Source organism: Dermochelys coriacea, chromosome 9, assembly GCF_009764565.3.
Source record: "Dermochelys coriacea isolate rDerCor1 chromosome 9, rDerCor1.pri.v4, whole genome shotgun sequence".
Lineage (NCBI taxonomy): Eukaryota > Metazoa > Chordata > Testudines > Dermochelyidae > Dermochelys > Dermochelys coriacea.
This window is the reverse complement of record NC_050076.1, coordinates 46,086,583-46,106,365: the sequence shown is the minus strand read 5'-3', so window position 1 is coordinate 46,106,365 and position 19,783 is coordinate 46,086,583. Positions and strand designations below refer to the sequence as shown.

The window sequence follows — 19,783 nt, the reverse complement described above, 5'->3', positions numbered from 1 at the left end:
TAAATCAGGTCTACACTTCAACCATGACCAGTTTTAAAACTGGTTTAGCAGAGCCAGTTTGAATTTAGGAGGAAATTTTCCTAGCGTGACAGACCCTTATCAAACAGCGTAGATAATATCCTTGCTGTCTTGGTTAGCTGAAAGAGATTTTCAGATTGAAGGCTGCTGTCTGCTGTTCCTGAGAACATGAGGGATGTTTCATTTGCCTAGAGAGGCAAGGCAATGCCAGCCACTGCAGTAACACGTTACTTCAGAAAGTCCTTAGACCATTCCTCGGCTAGGAACTCTCCAGCTGCTATTATGTTTTGTTCACACTGAATTCCAATACTTGGTTCTAGACACAGCCCTGTTTTATTATTCACAGCAAGTGCGACATAAGATGCTTCCTTTTATAAAACATTTACTTTGGTTTCAATGGTGGCCTTTTGATCTGACATTCCACTTGTCTACATTCATCCCATGAGGAGAGAGCAAACTGTTGATTTTGGTTGACCTGGACTACATCATCCAAACGTTTCATGATAGTCTGGCAGTGGAACAACCCCCAACAGGTTTCCTTGGACCAAAACCATCAGGACAGTCATCCCCTCAGGACTCTCCTAACGCTCTTATCCATCCATTCTTCAAACCATGGCCCCCCAAAATTTCACCATTCCTCTCTTCTAGGAGGTCAGTGACCAGCCCTCCCTCCGTTCTTCGTACTGGGCCCATCAGCACCTCTTTGGGACCTTCAGAGGGTGCCAAGTAGCTGCTTCTTCACATCTTCTTGAAACCAGGCTTGGGCTGCTCTCTCCAATCCACCAGAGTCTTGATGAGAGGAAAAGCGGTGTTCCCTTTCGTCCCTTGTACTCACACACTGGAGTGGGAGATGGGAAAACACTCCCTTTTCTACTTTAGGAAACTGCTAGCATCATAGGCTCCCATAATGCCCAGTGTGCAGATATTAGAGAATACATTAAGTCTTGTGCAGTGTCAATATTCCTGTGGTGAGCCAGCTGTAATGGTAGAAGAAATGTTTCTTTTCTTCTCGCACCCTATAATGAAATGAGGCAGGTATTTTCCTGGATCACCCCAAAGACTCCAGCAGTTTGTGTGTGCGCACAGAGGGCTATGCCAGGATGCCAGCCCAAAAGCCAAATGATGGGAGGACAATTCACATAACACCCCCTGAAAGTCCGGGAGAGAGTACTCAGCCTCAAAACAGGGAGGTGCTGGCAAGGCGAGAGGCAATTGGCCCACCTGCAGAGAGCATCAGTAATGCTGGGGTTCAGTCCTGGTGCTTTGAAGGAGGGAGGGAGAGATGGGCCAGCTGACAGGGAGGGGAATGTACTTTTCAATTAATCTCATCCCAGGTCTGCAAACTGTTTGTGGATCTAGGATGTTTGCAGCTAGGATCAGAACCTGAATTTTGCTCCCAGTCTCCAGACAAGTTGATCTTGTCCTCTGAGGCAGCATACTGAGACACAGTTTCTCAGGAATATAGGGCCCAAAATATAAAGGATTCATAGATCAAAGTCAATACCTGGAATTGCAGCAGGTAATGGGTAGGAAGCCAGCAGAGCCTCTGGAGAAGAGTTGTGATATATGTCCTATGGTCGACTTTGCTAAGCAGGTGGATATCCATGTACTGCACTCACCGACGCTCCCAATTTGTTTTTTTTCAAATGTACCATCATCTACGGTACATTGCAGTAATCCAGTTACAGCAGCACAGGTAACTGTTGCCAAGCATCAACTGGAGAGGAAAGGTCATAACCATCTAACTAAACACTAATGGCAAAAGCACTTAGTGTAGCAATCAATGCCACCTTAGATTCCCAGAGCAGCCAGGGAGCAGGAGTTCCACTTCAGATTGCAAATCTCCTTGACAAACCATGATCCTATCTCCCTTAATAACCTTTGCAGGGCACAACCACTTACCAGTATCACCCTACATTTGTCTGGACTAAGATTCAACAAACACATTTTCATTCAGACTCCACTGCACATAAGGAAAACAATACACAAGCAACTGATTTTTAGTAAAAAGTAGTAGTAGTAGTAGTAGTAAAAAGCTGCATCTCCTCCACCTAATAGTCTCTCATAAGCTTCCCTAGTGGCCTCATTGAACAAAGGGGTGACAGATTGGAACTTTGCAGAACTTTACAAGAAACCGCCCTTGGAACATGCAATTAACTGTCCAACCCCAACCTCTGGAGTCTCTAAGAGAAAAGAATCAAACTATCGCATCTCATTTATCCCAGACATGAATGACAGGCAGGCAAAAATCGCCTCATGGTCAACAATATCAAAGACTGCTTTGAAGAGGTCTTCAACTAACCAGAAGCTTGATTATGGCATTATAGGTCACGACCTCCTCCACTCCACTGCTCTCTGGCAAAGTTGCCATGTCTTATTTGGGAGTAGCTGGTGTCTCACCTTCTAAATTGTTAGAAGACCATGCAGAGCATCCTCTTGTCCTAGTACAAGCAACAGAAGCATGGATGAAGATCACACAATTTTTCCTGAATTAATCAAGCACCCTCAATGAATGCCATGCATCACAGCCATCATCCTGTCACACAAAGACGACTGGAGGGAAGTCTAGGAAATTTCCAAACTCACAGAAGCCTCTGTAGTGCCCCCTGCCCAACCTGATGCATGGAGCAGATTCTGGAAGTGGGGATTTTACCAAAATCCACCACGTGGCCACACATAACACAACCGCAGGGGGCCTTCATTTTCCTTGCATCAGTGTATACAGTGGCTTTCCATGAATTAAATAATTATTAATTATTCTTGACTCTAAAGTTTTAATAACTGTTAAATGATTAAAAGATCTGGTAAATAGTCATATTGGATTTTGTTATAAATAACCCACAGCTCTGTCCAGGGCAGCAATTAAACAAACAGAGCTGTGTAAGAAATGAAATGTACATATTTTTATACTGCAGCTGCATCCAAGATGTTTTTGATCTTAAGATTCACCAGGGAACCTGAAGCATTGACCAGTCAAATGACTTCAGAGAAACATTGTACCAGGATGAAAATGGGCAAGCAAATACACATATACACACACACACACACACACACACACACCTTTTACATGAAGCCCTAGTACTAGCTGATCACTGAGATGGCAACGCTAAGAAAAGCGTCTCTCTCTCTCTCCAGAGGATTTTGTTAATATGAAAAGGTTTCGTTGTGGGCATTTCATTCCACTTGCTGCAGCTTCAAGCAGAATTCCAGAGGTTCATGTGTAGGTCATAACATTAAACAGTCACTCGGATTCACTACTGATCTCAGAATATTCTGTGCCTCCCAGAAGATGCAACTTTAATGGTCTGTTTTGCTAGGGAAGTGTTTTCTAAAAACCCAGGGCACCACCTATTGGTTACTCCAAATTCACTTTTCATTTTACTTAAAAAAATAAACAAATAAATATTTAAAAATAAAGTTGCTACTATTCAATATAAATAACCCCACTGGGAGCTACTATGAATTTCAAGTTCTCCTGAGCAACTGCACACAGAATATCAGTAATTATTCATTTCTATTGTGGCAGTGCCTAAAGGATCCCAAACAGGGATTAGGGCTTTATTTGACTAGGCAACACACAGACAAGCTCCAGAATAGTCACAATCAGAGCCTAAGATTTAAATAATATGCAACTAGTGATAAAACAACACTCAGGATGGAGGCAAGACAAGGTAACAGAGTTATAGTGATGTCAGTAGTCACAGGTGGCTCCTGTGATCTGTAGACATCTCAGTAAAGGGTAGGGATTTGAAACAGGCTAAGACAGTAGCTTTGTGAATTGCGTTGGGGAGTTCTTCCCAAGCCTAAGGGGCAGCAGTGGGAGAAATCACAAAGGTGCTTGTGGGAATAGCACACAGGCCGGCAATCAATGCCATCATTGTTGGCAGAGCAAAGGAGGAAGGGGTAAGAAATAGGGTCTTTCTGGTCTCTAGGGCTAATCTGCAGCCTCTGTGTTTGAATTTATTAACCACTATAAGGCAAACAATTTTTAAAACCAGCTGTTCGTATACTCTGCTTACGTAGATGATTAGTGCAGAGGTCGGTCATCCTGATAAGGATTAAATCTGTATATCCAGTATACAGGTTTCAGAATGATAGCCGTGTTAGTCTGTATCAGCAAAAAGAACGAGGAGTACTTTGGCACCTTAGAGACTAACAAATTTATTTGAGCATAAGCTTTCCGTGGGCTAAAATCCACTTCTTCAGATGCATGCAGTGGAAAATACAGTAAGAAGATAGATATATATACAGAGAACATGAAAAAATGAGTGTTGCCACACCCCTTATAATGAGAGTGATCAGTTAAGGTGGAGCGGGGTGACTATATTGCTGAAATCACAGGGGAGATTTTCAAAAGCACAAATGGCATTTCTGTGTCCAATTCCCACTGACTGTAATAGGAGTTGGGTGCCTAGCTGCCACTGTGCCTTTGAAAATCTTCTACATAATGTTCTTTCTTCATCTCACTCTGAAACTGCTAGAGTATCACTTATCTTTCTGCAGATATGGTTTATCTGGAGAACACAAGAACCTGGTAGGGATACTTTTCCCTGTTTAATAAAGTGTGAGGCTTGCATTTGAATTTAAAAAAAATTCAAGTAACTGGAAATTAAGTAGATATCTGATCTCATGCATATTCCACATAAAAATTCCACAGAACATATCCTTCTTTAATGTGATCTCTTAAATACTGGAGACATTTAGTCCTCAAGTCTCATTTAGCTGTTTTAGTGCCTACTTAGCAATTTAGAGAATCTTACTGTATCTACCCCAATTATCTCCAGCTAGTATGAGGCAGAGACTCTTATGTTTGTTGGAACCTAATTAAACCTGCAATTAGGTGAGATTATCTTGAGCTAGCTGGAGTTTCCCATGTGACAGTAGAACATCCCCTTTCACCACCCAAGTCTTGCCATACATTATTACTATTGATCTATTTCTGTCAGTTGCAGGTTCACACTTTGCACTTACAACGTGACTTGCAATGAGGGATGCTTACAACCAATTGGGGACAAAGTGCATTCTTTTGCTCCACGCTGCGGGAGAAATAACTCAAACAAGTCCCGATGCTTCCCTCCCACAGAAACCCCACAGGGAGGACTCAATGCAGTTAACAACTCTGCAAGGTTCACCCTTCTGGAGTCATGTCCACATCGGAGGGGTTGCAGCCATGCAGAAATGGCAATGGCTGACAAACCGTGCAGATCCTCTGGGAGAGCACACCACAAGTATCAGAATCCTAAGGCAACCTCCATTGCTGGACTCTCCTCTGCACTGCCCTCTGCAGTCCTCTCTTCTCCAGCAGCAAAGCTCAGTTAGGAGCTATGCTGCACCTCACCACTACCCTCCTGGCTGCACACTACTCCCCTTCTGCAAGCTGGGGGGAATCACGGGGGAAGTTAATGTTGCATGTGGCAATCTCTTGTGCAGATTTCTGCTCCGAATCTACAACGTTAAGATAGATCAGGCCACCTAGAGGGGCTCCAACCCTTCCATATCCCAGCGTTGCTCCATCCCCATCCGAAAAGCCAAAGAGCCCCAGCAATGTCTGGGGTAGGGTGGCAGGCAACAGCTCTGGAATCTCCTCCAGGATGGAAAGCTTTCACAGTGGAGCTGCTGCATCAGGCCCCCTTTTCCTCTGCATTTCCATATCTTTTTGGTTATCTCCTGCTGACTAAGCAGACAGAAGCACCTGGCTCAGAGATGTTTTCTTCAGGGTTTCTCAGGTCTCTCAGTGCAAGCCATCACAGGTACATGCAGGCCACCAGAATGCAAGGCCTGAAGCTCTGGAAGTGTATAATGTGCTGGTGTGGCCAAGTACAGAGCCTCAAAATTGAGAGGAAGGATGGTTTCTCTAGTTAGGGCACTAGCCTGGCACCTAGTTAACCTGGGTTCAATTACCCTGTCCTGCCCCAGCTTTCCTGTGTCAACCTTGGGCAGGTCCTTGGTCTTAGTGCTCAGTTCCCCATCTATACAATGGAGATAGATGGGGAATCCCTATTTCACAAGGTGTTGTGAGGATAAAGTTAACAATTGTCGGGTGCTCATGATACTACAAAAACCAGGGCCATTGAACTACCTAAGAGAGAACTTCTGTGTTTGTGCCAAGTATTAGGAGCATCCCCTTTCCCCTAAATCTCTTCTTCACTCACAGACATAATGCTCATTCCCAAGATGCATTGGGATAGTTACTGAGACGTGTCCTTAGTTAGTTGAGTGAGCACAGAGAACGCATTGATGAAGAAAAGTAGGATTTATTACACTGCATCAGACATTCATTCAAGTATCCTGTCTTCAGCCACATCCAGCACCTGATGCAAAGCTTGCAAGGTGCACCTAATCAACTTGTGCAATGTGTAGATGGAGAAAAAAATCCTTCCTGTCCCCCCACAGTGATTAGCTTTACCATGGAAAGATGACATTGGTTGCATTGTTATTGCTACAAGGGCTATAAGTACTGAGGATGCATTCAAACTTTCAAGTCCACTGACAGGATCTAGATAGCTATAGTGAGTTATCCTGAATGAGGCACAGTAAAGCAAAGAAAACTATTATCAACTATTCCTCTCACTGTGCCCTTAGGGTATGTCTACACTGCAAGTATACATCCACAGCTGTCCCGTGTCAGCTGACTTGGGCTCACAAGGCTCGAGCACAGGGCTGAAAATTGTGGTGTAGACATTAGGCTCTCAGACCCTTCCCCCTCACAGGGTCCCAGAGCCCAGGCTCCAGCCCAGGGCTGAATGTCTACACCACAATTTTACAGCCCGGTAGCCTGAGCCCAAGTCAGCTGACCCAGGCCAGCTGCAGGAGTTGTATTGCAATGTAGACACACCCTTCTATTCCATAATACTCTTTGTGAGGGGCTGGATTCTCTAGTGAGTTTAAACAATGCTAAGCCCGCAATCTAAAGAACTGAATGAGAGAAGGAGATACTGTTGTCTAGTATTTAGAAAAGTGGACTGTGAGTCAGGGGATCTGGGTTCTATTGCCACTAACTTCCTGTGCAACCCAGACTTCACCTGTCTATGCCTCACTTTCTCCATCTGTAACATGCTGGTAGTAGTAGCCACCTGCAGAAAGAGGCTTAACTGCACAGCTTTAGCCTGAAGGTATGTGAACTGTAAGGGCACATATAGTAATATTACTATGACAGAATTGGACGATATTGCCGATACTATATAGTTTCTGCATTCAATTAAACAGAAATTAATTCTTGCACAATAGTTGTCAAAGTAAGAAGGACGCAGCATACACACCAGGAAATGAGATACGCCGTTTCCAGCCCACGCAGTCTAAGCCTGTTGGGGTGCTCTGGGAAAATGGATGCAACTTCAGGGGAAGAATCTCAAAGGCAACTGGAGAAGTGATGGACAGACTCATTCTAGCCTGCAAGAAAGAAAAGGAAAACAAAGGAGACATTAAGCTTAGGTACCCAGAATTATGGGCTTCATCCTGAAACATTTCTTCCAGCTGTAGTGATTGCTAGTGTAAGTAAGGTAAGGATTTTCAGGATCAGGTGATTTATAGTTAGGAAGAAGGTCTGTCCCATCAAAAAGAGCCTTTTCTTTAAAATGGAGATTTAAACAGTAATGGAGAGGACAGAGCTGCAAGGGACAGAAGGAAAGGTTAACTGAGCCATGACGACATCTTGCACAGGTATAGTTAACATGTTAATAGGTACCCTGTCATTCTTAACTAGCATCTATTTTGCCCTAGAAACACATGAAATTATTTCCCTTCTGTTAAACACCTTGTGAAGGAAGAAGAAGAAAAAACAAGAGATTTTTTTGAAAACTGAGCAATATATGGACTATCCCAAATATGGACTAATTCATCCCATGACATTTTTACCCAATAAAAATTAATCAGAGCCAGTTTTGCCAGTGAAAGCAGCTTTCTCCATGGATAAAAATGGAAGAGGGACATTCACCAAGAGAAAAGGCAATTTTCACCTGCCAAACCACCTCCCCCCGCAAAAAATCCTGAAAGGAATGTTCATTTGCTTTGTTTATTGCTATTGCAAGAAACACTATTTTTTTGTAACTTTTTCCATAGCAAGACCTGTTCTGCCCAATTTATCCCCCCACTACCTTGAAATAGGAACCACCAGCTGTCAACTTGAACTTGATAATGGAAACAGGATATGGTAGATTGAGCCGTATTAGTCTTAGAATGGGTCCTTTCTTCCTAGTAGAATTCACACTAAAGCTCAGCAATTCAATAGGTGGGGAAGAAACAGACCTGGAGGACCTGGCCATCATGATTTGCGGTGAAAGTATGCTGAACTCAGTATGAGATAGCATAGGTAGATCTCATGAGATTGAACAAGCAGCCCTTTGGATCAATAGGACATGGAAATGACCTGCTGGAGCCAGAATACTCGGTCCACTAAGGAGCCAAAGGAATGCTGCAAACTGAGTATCCTTCTACTAATTCATCAGGGAACACAGATGACATGTACCATGCTTCAAACTGATGGAAGTTAAACCCTATCACATTATAGATCATCCAAGATCTTAGCACAATATACAGTGTGATCAAAGACACCAAACGCTGGAGTTACTGTAGCACAAGCTAAGTTTGCTTTCATTGCATATTTTTTTCTACTTCATTTTTATTATTTCTCCATCTCATGTCTCTCGCTGCTGCTCACTGGGTTGACTATTAGTGACTGCAAGTGTAAATTAAATTAATATGACAGCAGCAGGCCAGCAAGGGTTGGTCTCATGGATATGGCAAACCTCCAGCCCACTACCATTACTGTCCTTTTCCTTTACTACTTCTGAGCTTTTCACAGCAACAATATTCTCATCCATGACCGAAACAAAGGTCTGGGATACTGAAGTCCAGTATTCCAACTAGGATCCTTCTCCTTTCCTGCTAATACACTGGTCTGTCACCACAAGCATAATCTTTGCTTCCTTGTTCACCCACAATACCGTAAGTAACCAAGGGTGTCATGCAGACCTGGCTTCCTGCCAATGGCTTCTTTAAGAAAACAAGTTCTTAGCAAAATGACTATGTTCTTCCGAAAGAAAAAAAGCAAAGCAACCACACTGCTCAGGTAGCTGAAAGTGATAGTATTCCGTTCCAGTCCATGGGGTTTACTCTATTAGAATACACAGAACAGAGCCAATGTTTTTGCACCAATCGCCATCTCCAGAGTAACAGAGTAAATCCTGTGCAAATTAAACTAAGCAGTGTCTGTTTGTTTAGATAATAACAATGAAGCCCCACCGGGGACACACCCACTTCAAATGACGACAAGACAGCGCAAAATAGGCAAAGCACAGAAACGCAAATACCAAGCATGATGTCTAGGATATTTAGTTGTAAACAGGGTAGAAGGCATTATTGTGTTGTGCACACACTATAGTTTCATAACTGTTACAGCAGACGCTATGGGCCAGACGCTATGGCTGCTCCTTAGAAAAATGCAAGCTTTTGTTCCAGCTGGGCTCTTCCTATGGCAGCAAGCCATTAAATACCCCCCTAAGGAATTCTATACCTATTTGGAAAAGGCCTTTTACCACATCCCCATCTCTGTGATTCTTAAGATGCACAAGAGAGGCACCTTACCTGGTCCAAGATCTTCTACCAAACAACTTGGTTATCCTCCCAGAGTGAACCTGATACAACCACAATGCACATGATCTGGCTATAATCACAGATCTTAACAGAGAATACCTCTGTGTGTTAAAGGAGACACATCCTCTCTACAATGGGAAATTGTACATTTTTGCACATTTTTTTTAACAACTCTCTGGGCCAAAAGCTCTCCCCATTTAACTGACTACTGAAATTAGTGGGATTGCAAATGGTGTAACTGAGAAGATAATTTGGGCCTGTATGTGTACATACATTTCCTGTAACATGGGTGCTATATTTTATTTGTTATATTAAGATAGGTTTCCTTGTGTTCTGGTTAGCAATGTAACGGGAGATTACAGCGTTAAAATGTTCTGCATATGTTATTGGTGTTGATTGTTAAAACTATAATAGTCTTCTTCATTCTGCTGTTTTCAATTGTTGCTTACAAGCCTAAGGGTTTGTCTGCACAGTGGATAATGTGCTCTGTAAGAGTGTGATTTCTAAAGGCACTAATGTGTTATGCATCAATTGTAGACCCTGGGTAGACCCTGCTGGTGTGCACTAAAGGTGCCTTAGCATGCTTTGATGTAATACTGTTTCAAATGTTAAAGTGCACCGGCAGGGTCTACACAGGCCAATTAATTTGCAACACAGTGTTCTCTGGAAATCACAACATCCCCATAGTGTGCATTACCAAACAGTGTAAACATACCTTAAGTTTCTGTTGTTTCATACATGTAAAATGCATGTGTTTGGCATGAGGCTTTGATGGGGACACTGACAGGAGTCTACTTAGCAAGGTGAGAGATTGGATTTGCTTTTCCCACTGTTATTTCCCTTGCAGAATATAAAATGGAATTGTTTGGCATAACCATCCTCTGTTGTCCCATTTCTGGATTCCTCAGAAGTCCAGCAACAAGGGATTTGGGTTCTGCTGAATTACCCAGAAGCTGTGTTCTACCAGATGCACTTTTGACCGCAGTCAAGTTCAACAGTCAGGATTTAACGATATGTTGAAGTAGAGAGGGGAAGAGAGAATGACTAGATGCTGCTAAAACAGCTCCTCCAAAAAGAATTCTGAAAACAGATTGGGATTGCCCCTAAAGAATCAATGGACTACACAGGACTGCGGATTGGACACTGATTTTTCTCAAGTCTTCTGAATATATAATTGTATTAAAATACATCTGAAATACTCCAGGCTGCATTGAGAGACCCCTGTACTATGTAAATGAATGCAAGTCGGTTGCCAGGCAAAATGAAATTGATTTACCAACAATGGTGTGAATTTCTCTCATTCCACTTCAGGCAGTGTTAACTTCAAAGGTAGCTTATTATGGGTGGTATTTCACTTTAAGTGACAGCTGAGTCCAGCTTCATGGTTGGATTCTGGGGATTTTTGTAGACTCCCCCCAATCAAGGCAGGTCAGCATCTTACTGGTCCTGAGCAAAACAAAGACCAACTGTGACAGACTACGCCCCTGTGTTCACACCCTACTGTAATAATATTTGTACAAGGTATGTTGTGTGAGGTGTCATTTGAAAATTCAATTTGCTGATCAATAATATCATGGCAGAATCCATGTGGCTGCATTATATGTGAAGATATAAACACAAGCTGAAATCATGACTAAAAGTATGTTTTCCAGAGAAGTCTGGGAGTGACCAAACCGTTTCCTCAGAGACAAAGGGCAAGCTGACACCATAGACAGGTGTAAACAAATGGACATTCTTTGGCAGGAAAGGGGGCAGGGGCAAAAATCTACAATTTAGCAAAGAAACAGCATGGAGTTTCTTCCCCCACAGACTGCCTGTCGCCTTGCTCCCAGCTGGAAATATTTTTCAACAGGGGGACTGAAACTTTAAAATCCAGAGGCAAACACCCAGGATACCCCTTTCTCTCTCCCTGCCCATCTCATTTACTGCATCTGAGGAGACAAAGGAAGCAGCTATTAGACTCTGGGGGAGGGGTCTGGACCCAAAGGGTTAGGTAAGTAAGACTGCTAATAGCATGTGGTGAGAAAACTGTTTTGAATCTGATATAGTTTGTTAAGTTAGGCAACAGTAAGTGTTTTATCTTTATTTTTCTTGTCACCATTTCCGACTTTTACGGCTCATTACTTGTACTCACTTACAATCTCTCTCTTTGTAGGTAATACATTTGTTTTACTCTTTTATCCAAGCCAGTGCGTTCAAGTTATAGTGTCTGGGTAACCCCGTTTGGGGTAACAAGTTGTGTACAAATTATTCCCTTAAAGGAATAATGGATTTATAAATAGCCCTTATACTTACACATCTGATTGCAGTTTAAAGTTAGCAGCAGAAAAAGAAAGTGGAAAGATTTAATGGAGGCAGTGTTTATTGGTAGCAATAGTTTTCAGCCTAGGGAACAGATGAGTAAATGAAGCATCTGGGCCTAAAGGGAGAAGTGAAAGATGAAATAGTTAATTGTCCTTTCTACAAGCTTTAATATTCTAGATGCTGGCTAACATTTGTTGTAGCATTAATTACATTTCTACCACCATCCACACTGTCAAGCAATTATTTTTTAACACATTTTACTGCCTTTTGTTTAGAATGAAGTCTATGTAAGTCTGAAAATCATTTTTCCCCTTGAAAACAGTCAGTCATTTCCCCAGCATTTTAAACAATGCTGAAAATGACACGATCGCTTTTACTAAAAAACATCAGCAAGGTCACTGTACATTGTATGCCCAGAATGTCGTCTTCAGGGCCAGCAGCATCACTCATTGTCAGCAGAACCTGCCCATAGCGAGCAAAGGGTTTACAGTACATCATAGGATTGGCCCAATATTTGTTAGGACCCAACTGTGGTAGCACCAGCAGATGAGCTCATGTTGTGTGGGCCTACTGAAATTTGGCATGCAGAGTTCTTGTGAGGAGAGAATGGAGGATAATTTTTCATCAACTCTATTTTTAGAATCAATCTGGCTATCTTAATCATTTTAAGGTAGATCAAATATAGGGCATAAAGCCCCCAATCTTGCTAGCACTGATGGAAACGCTGAATGTTAGGCATTCAAGTAGTCTCACTGACTTCAACAGGACTACTCATGTGTATAAAGTTAAGCATATGCTTAAGGGTTTGCAGGATCAAGGCCTAAATTCTCAAAGAGGATCTGTTTAATACAATGGCAGTCAGAGACATTCTATTAGCATTTCTACACAGAGAAAGGGAAATAATAAATGCAGCAAACTCACCAACACACAATCCCTGACAGGAGCTTTTTTTTTTTTGAAAACCTACATCTTGCTTCCAAAGCTAGGCCTAAAGTGTTTCCATTTTATTAGCAGAAAGCTGCATACAGATGCCTCCTTTCTGAGCTTACTTTAGCTCTCTCAACATATAGGCCAAATTTTGCTCTTGAATACATACATGGCTCTCACTAAAGTTCATGGAAACCTTGGTCTTGCCTCCGGGAGTCGAGCAGTGTTGTCTGCATGAGTCAAAGTGGCAGATGGTCTCTGTCCCAAGCAGCAATAACACATTTCCTAAAGACGTTACCGATGGGCAATAATCAGAGCAGTTTTCAAACCAATAGTATCAATTTACTGGCTCCCATGGAGAGTTTCTGTCAAGCACTTCTTGCACTCCTTCCCTCTGGGAGTCAATGGGAATGTTGCCTGTATAAGGAGTGCAGCATTTGACTCAGAAGTTATGGAATAGAGGGGGGTCTCTCTATGAAGAGACGCAGCAGGTCCCAAGGAATAACACTGCATAGTAACGAATTTCATGAGTGTATTTTTATTGACATTAGAAGACTGATTTGTTCCCCCCTCCTTCCATCTCCCCACCCGCCGAGAGAAAGATTTGATGCTGTCGCTCCCCATCACATACCATGTGACAGAGCAGAAGCTTCACACTTTTAGGAACAACAGAAGCTTCCTGTCTTCAAGACAGTCACTGGGCTGGTGAGAGTTTCGTTTTACATGCTTGGTTGCCACAGGCCAGAGGCCCAAAGGGAAGCAGACAGAGCTGCCTGAGAGAAGAAGATGACAGCAGAAAGAAGCAGCTGGAGAGGAGGAGGAGGACAGTGCCAGAGCAGAGAGGAAGGATGTTGTCCGATTGCTTACTTTTAACTGGTCCTCTGGGAGGTTCCTCAGTTGAATCTCTCTCTCCAACTGCGTCTCCTTCTCTAGATTTCTTTTCCGATACCTCTCCAGCCACATATCGTCACAGCTGAAGCGCTTGTAGAGGGGTTTGAGTCTCTTCCTCTGCGATGTTTTCTTGGCTTCTCCATCTGGGGCGAGGAAGGGGAGCATCCAGACTTTGCTCTCAATGCTGGAGAATGGCCGTGGGGACAGCGGGATCTGAGGAGACCTCTTTTTGCGATGTAGAACCCATTTCTCACTGGGCCTCTTTTCAGGTGGCGTTTGACTTTGCTGTTGGGGATCCTGTGTTATAAGCAGCAGGTGAAAACACAGGATGGTTTTTTTATCATGACTGAACAACAAAGCTCAGTGCCAGGGCCCAGAACCACTTGGAGGGCTGAGCCTTTACTTGAGCTCTGGAAGACTAAAGCCCATCCTACCCACCCCACCTCCACACACAAACCTGAGAACCTGACCAGTGCAGCAACGATTGCATCGTACAGAGGTAACTACCAAGGTGTTGCACAGATTTGATTTTTCTCGTTTATTTTAAAGGTCCAGCAGAAGCTTAAAGCTGAAATTGGGTTCCATAAGTGGGAAGGAAGAAAAAACACTGTGGCATTAAAACAAAAATCACCTAATGGGTCATTTGCTGGCTTTGGAAAAGAGTTAATGGGAAAAATGATCAGTGATGTTCTGAGCCTGCCAAAATTTTCCCCTTTTAAAATACAGTATAGTAGCTGCCTCACACACTATAGGCCAGATTGGGACAACAAATGATAGCCCACATGCAGGGGAAGTAGATAGTAGAGGAACCTTGACTCACTTAGCTAGGAGTGCTCCAGGGCTTTCAAGGTACTGCACCCTGGAGCGGCAGCTTTGCTATCCTTTGATAGAGTGCAACGCAGGTTCCCTTCTGCCCTGAGCGATACCTCCCTCAACCCCCACTAGCCGAGTGCACAGCCTCTGCTCCCTGTGCAGAGCCACCTGGGAAGGAATCATCATGTATACTCATCTTTGTGCACTCATACAGGGCCAGTCACAATCTAGTCCTATGGTTTATTACAATCGTGCTACCAGCAGGGATTTCCCTACACGCCCCTCATGGAAGCGTTTACACTCCCTGAATTTCCCCAACACCCCTCACAGTTTTGTGAACTAGTTACATGCAGTGTTGCCAATTTAGTGATTGTTTGGAAATTTGAATTGAAATTGAAACATTAATACACACTTTAAAAGCATATACAGTGTATGAAAAAATACACGTATCTGAAAAAGTATAATAGATTTGAAAAGTATGAACATAGACTAGCTTCCTTATACAGCTGTTTTTATAACAATGTCAGTGCATTCATTTCGGTGATGTTGGCCAACCTAATAATTTCAAATTATGATTTGTAAGCAAAGTCTAAATGAGCTCTCCCTGACAGTGCTGAGCTGGGGGAAAGGCTTCAGGGCCAGTCTGTATTTATATTCACACCTAATCTACCTAGGTATCCAGCAAACAGAGCTGAGTTGCCCAAGTGATAGATTTTGGCTGGGGTTGGGTTACAAATCATTTGAATGCGAGCGAGTTAATGAAATGTTGTTATTCTTATTGTATGAGTAAAGGGCAGCAGAACTGTACTTAGCCTGTGCTGATTGAGCGCATCAAGAGAGAGGGTGGGGAACAGCTGTTTTGCTTGATAGTCTGCCTGAGTCACAAGTACTATATGACCTGCCCCTCTCCACTGTTTAAAGACAGAGCTGATTAGGCTCCATAGATAGTCTTTGTTGTGTTAAGTGACCACTACAGCTGAAATCACTGATAATCAGATCTAAGTGCTAAGACCTGCTGTGGGATGGTGTTTCTGTGGAAGAGATGGCCCAGACTGCACTAGCAGTGAGGTTCCCCCACTGAGAGCTCAGCTGAAATCACTGAGAGCTGGGTGGAACCTCAAGAGACCAACTCGCAGAGGTCACAGTGGCAGCAGAAGGTGATGGCGCAGGGCCATTGGCAACAAAGCGATGGAGTGAACGGTGGCACAATGAACAACAGTGGCCAGAGCGAACAGTCAGCAGCTGGAGGAGCGAGCAAGGTGCCTTCTTGCCCCCCACCTCTGAACTCTGAGTCTCCACTGACCCAGGACAACACTGGTGAGTGTTAATGAGACTGTTACACAACACAGTTCATGCGAACAAACATGGCTGTGGCATCATATTTTCTATTTAGGCAAGAGATACCACAGACTATAAACTGGAGGCCAATGTTAACTGCATTGTCACTTGTTCATCCTGAAGTTGAACATTGGTTCCGAATAAGACCAGCAAATGCTCACTATCTTTCTGCAAGAAATTCAACTGACTGGCTAGACGCATGTGGTGCAACAATGAAAGACTCAACATCTGATAAAGTGAAGACCTCTCACCACATTCAAAAATTTGCATACATGGCCATGATGAAAGCACCAATGCAAATGGTCATCAAGTATATAAGTCATTGTGTATGTTATCTGGATGTCAGTGGTAGGCCAATAGATGCATTTCTAGATGTTCAAGTTATAGAAGACAGATTGGCTGCATCTGTGATAACCCACATCTTAGAAGAGTTAAATGCTTGTCAATGGGACTCCAAACAGATGGCTGCTTGTGCATTTGATGGAGCTGCAAACTTCTCTGGAAGACTTGGTGGAGCACAAGCTTTGCTCAGAGAAAAGTGTAACCCTAGTCTCTCCTATACACACTGCAGAGGCCATCTACTCCAACTAGTGCGAGCTGCAGACTCTTCAAAAGACATTTAAAAGCTATAAATTTAATGTCTTCATTATATTCTTTTTTCAGCAAGAGTCCAAAAAGACTGAATATTTTGGAAAATATGGAAGATACACTGGGATTGAAGTTCAAATTAGTCCAACCTGGGAAAACCCTCTGGCTTTCTCATGAGCGATCCTTGGCTGTTGTCTTAAATTATTCCAGCCATTATTACTGGCTTTGGAAAGTATCTACCAAGATGGGATGGATCTAAGTAGTGACGCTGGTGGATTACTTTTGCTACTACGTTCAGAGAAGACTATTGCCATTCTCTCTCTTGTAAGTCTAGTGTTGAAACCACTTGGGTCATTAAACAATGTCATCCAGGCATCTGCTACAACAGTAGTAGATCTTTGTCCAGCAATAGAAGCTACATTTGGATCAATCACAGAGTATCCATTGAAAAAGTACTGGAAGAAGCAAAGACTTCAGTCCAGAAGTTGACTAATGAAGGCATTTATACTGAATCCTTAAGTGAAGAGGACAAGAAGTGTTTGTTAAGACAACTGAAAAAGTACACAGACTTGATTCTTAAAAATCTACAACAGCAACTTCTAGATTTTACTCAACCGCTATGTAGCTTTTACAGATCCCTGTCTTATAAACACCGACAGTTGAGTGGAGTGAGGCACTACCAGCAATGGGGCTGCCATGTGCTCAGGACAGAACAGAGAATTTGAACACAAAGTGGAATATCATACGATGAATGAATGAAGATTTCACTTCAACTTCTTTTTCATCATCACTAGTGGTTCGACCCGATCTTTATGCTATGTTTCCTAGGCTGAAAGAAGTAAGAATTCATCTCTTGCTACTCCCAGTCACACAGCCTCAGCTGAGCGTTCTTTTTCATCATTGAATAGAATTATGTGTTTGAAAGAAGTCGTCTTCTGCCTGATCATGAGAATGAACTAATGAGCATATCAACTGAAGGAATGGAAGTACCGGACACAGGAGAAGCCACCAAAGATGAATGCATTGCATTCAAGAAGTTCATTAACAGAGTTGTGCAAAATTATAACAAGAAACCAAGAAGGATGTAGATGTAGTGCTTCATGGAAGGCTTGAGTAGCCAACTTTAATTTGTGTGATGATTTTAAAATCTAATAAAATAGTCATGAAACATTTTTTAGTTTTTACTATGGTGCCATACACCCCACCTTCACCCTCACGGTCTCACGCCTCATTGGCCCTGACATTCCCCCCCCCCCCGGTAAATTTGAAAACCCCACCTAAATTCAATTCCTGGGGAAAACCCTGGCTACCAGTAGGATTTAGGTCACTGTGTGCGTGCAATATTGTTTATAATGGTGTCTCTGGAAATGCAGTCATACCCTGGCTTGCCTGTCTGTGCTTTCCCCACAGCTAAGGTACTTAGCTATGAAAGGTATAAGAACCCCCTGGATTCCTGCTGAGCCCAGTGCTTCTAATGTGGCACTTCACGTTATCAATGTTACTTGCCTGACATTTAGCTGAGGAATTAGGAAGTTAGGGGGCTGGGCGGTTGCATAGGTTTTGGCTTCACTCCCTTTCCTTTTCCACATACTGCTGTTCACACAAAACCCCTCTCCCCCACTCCCACCCCACAGCTTTTACATAGGAGCTACCTAAAAATGGAGCTGTCACAAGGCATTTCACCATTAATCCATGCCGTATCAATGGAAGTTTGATAATATGTAAAGTAAGAGATCAGCAACATTAGGACAGGTTTCATCTCAGAGCAAAGGAGGTGAAGTTTATCCTCCATGTCAGGGAGGGTTGATTTCTAGAGTGACTGAGGTCTCCCTGCTATCCCCCAGTTTGTTTGAAGAACTCAAGTATGGAAAACTTTAAAAAAAAAATATAGTAATTTTCCATCTGTTCTTAAACCAGGCTCCCACATAAATAGCACTGTGCCCGCTCAGTTCTCGCTTGCAAGTGGCACATGATGCCACAGCCTGGCAACAGTATACATCCTTACCAACACCGATGGGAATGCAGAGAAGGAAGTATCTGCCTGAGATATATGAGGCCCTAGACCCCAGTGCCTTAAGGAAGGGCTGCAGAGGGGAAGAGGAGATGTATCAGGACTGCCTTTTATTGCCTGCTGAGAACACAGTTACATAAATAAGTAAAAGCATGTCAAAAACAATCACTGAGATTGATTAAGTCACTCGAAGGCCCATCTAATGTGATACTCTGGGCACAGGGCAAACTGTCAGCAGTGCAGAAGTGGGTCATTCTATATTTTCAGCATAAATTCTTCTGTTTTAGAAATAAGTTTGAAATTGTTAATTTTTGAGGGGAAGTTGGAGGTTTTGGGGCTTTTTGTTTTACACAAGAATTCTACATTTATCCATCTGTCTAGCCATCCCTCCAGTTATAACACCCACTAATCAGATACAGGGGGAAAGTAGTCTTTTAATCTATTGTTGACTGTATTTTCTGAAATTTTTATATAGCAACAGATGTCCAAAGATATAGTCCTGAATATATATTTAATTGGCAAACCCATATTGGAGAGACTTAATTCTATTATTTTATTACAATATATATCTTATTAACATTTACTCTGTTCAGCACCTGTCCTGGATATTCAGAGTTCCCCTGTGAAAATCACCCTGCATGTTGAACACCCTTAACCATAATGCAAGGTTCAGGGCTACCCTAATTTCACAATGTCCCAAATCAAACCACAGTGTGCAAAATAAATCTACCTTGGTAGCAGTCAAAGGTCCTATGTACTTTCATGTGTCATATCTTGGAATTCATATCTTGGAAGCTAGGACTTTAATTTCTTTAAGACAATATAACTCCACCTATTTATATTCTGCAGTATGAAGAACAGCCACCAGAGGGAGGAATATAAATGCTCCAAACCATCCAAACTATGGCCTGGGAGCAATTTTAATTTCCATACTTCCCTTTCAATTACTTAATTTAGCCCCAGTTTTAAGTAATTATTTATTTGCTCCTAATGGTTGGATTTCAGAGTTTAAGCTCATACAGTCAAGGCTTTACATGCCTTCTCTCTACATCCTAGCTCTATGATCTTTGGGATCATTTACCAGTGCTTTTTTGTTCAGCCTCCAAAAGGCTCTCATCTATTGGCAATGTGCGTTAATAGCCCCTTAGAGGCTCTTTCTTGAGTCGTTATTGAAATGTTTTGGAGAGATGTGGATTTACCCTTATTTGCGGAGTGCTTGGAGATCCTTCTGTTACCTGAAACGTATTGTATTTATTACACATTTTGTGTGAAGGAATTTATGCTTTAGAAAACAAGAGTCCC

At 42.6% G+C, this 19,783-nt stretch overlaps 1 protein-coding gene across 3 annotated transcripts in view; it reads right to left on the bottom strand.

Annotated features, from left to right (window-relative positions):
• Positions 1-19,783, bottom strand: part of ARHGEF4 (Rho guanine nucleotide exchange factor 4) — a 329,416-nt gene that overhangs the window by 159,117 nt on the left and 150,516 nt on the right. For 2 of the 3 annotated variants that reach the window (XM_038416530.2, XM_043492842.1), the window contains 2 exons: positions 13,708-14,028; positions 7,278-7,407 (listed from right to left, as the gene is read on the bottom strand). In XM_038416530.2, coding sequence (XP_038272458.1) covers positions 7,278-7,407; positions 13,708-14,028 — 451 coding nt within the window. The remainder of the gene's footprint in view (positions 1-7,277; positions 7,408-13,707; positions 14,029-19,783) is intronic. The other variant, XM_043492843.1, reaches the window with a different exon arrangement.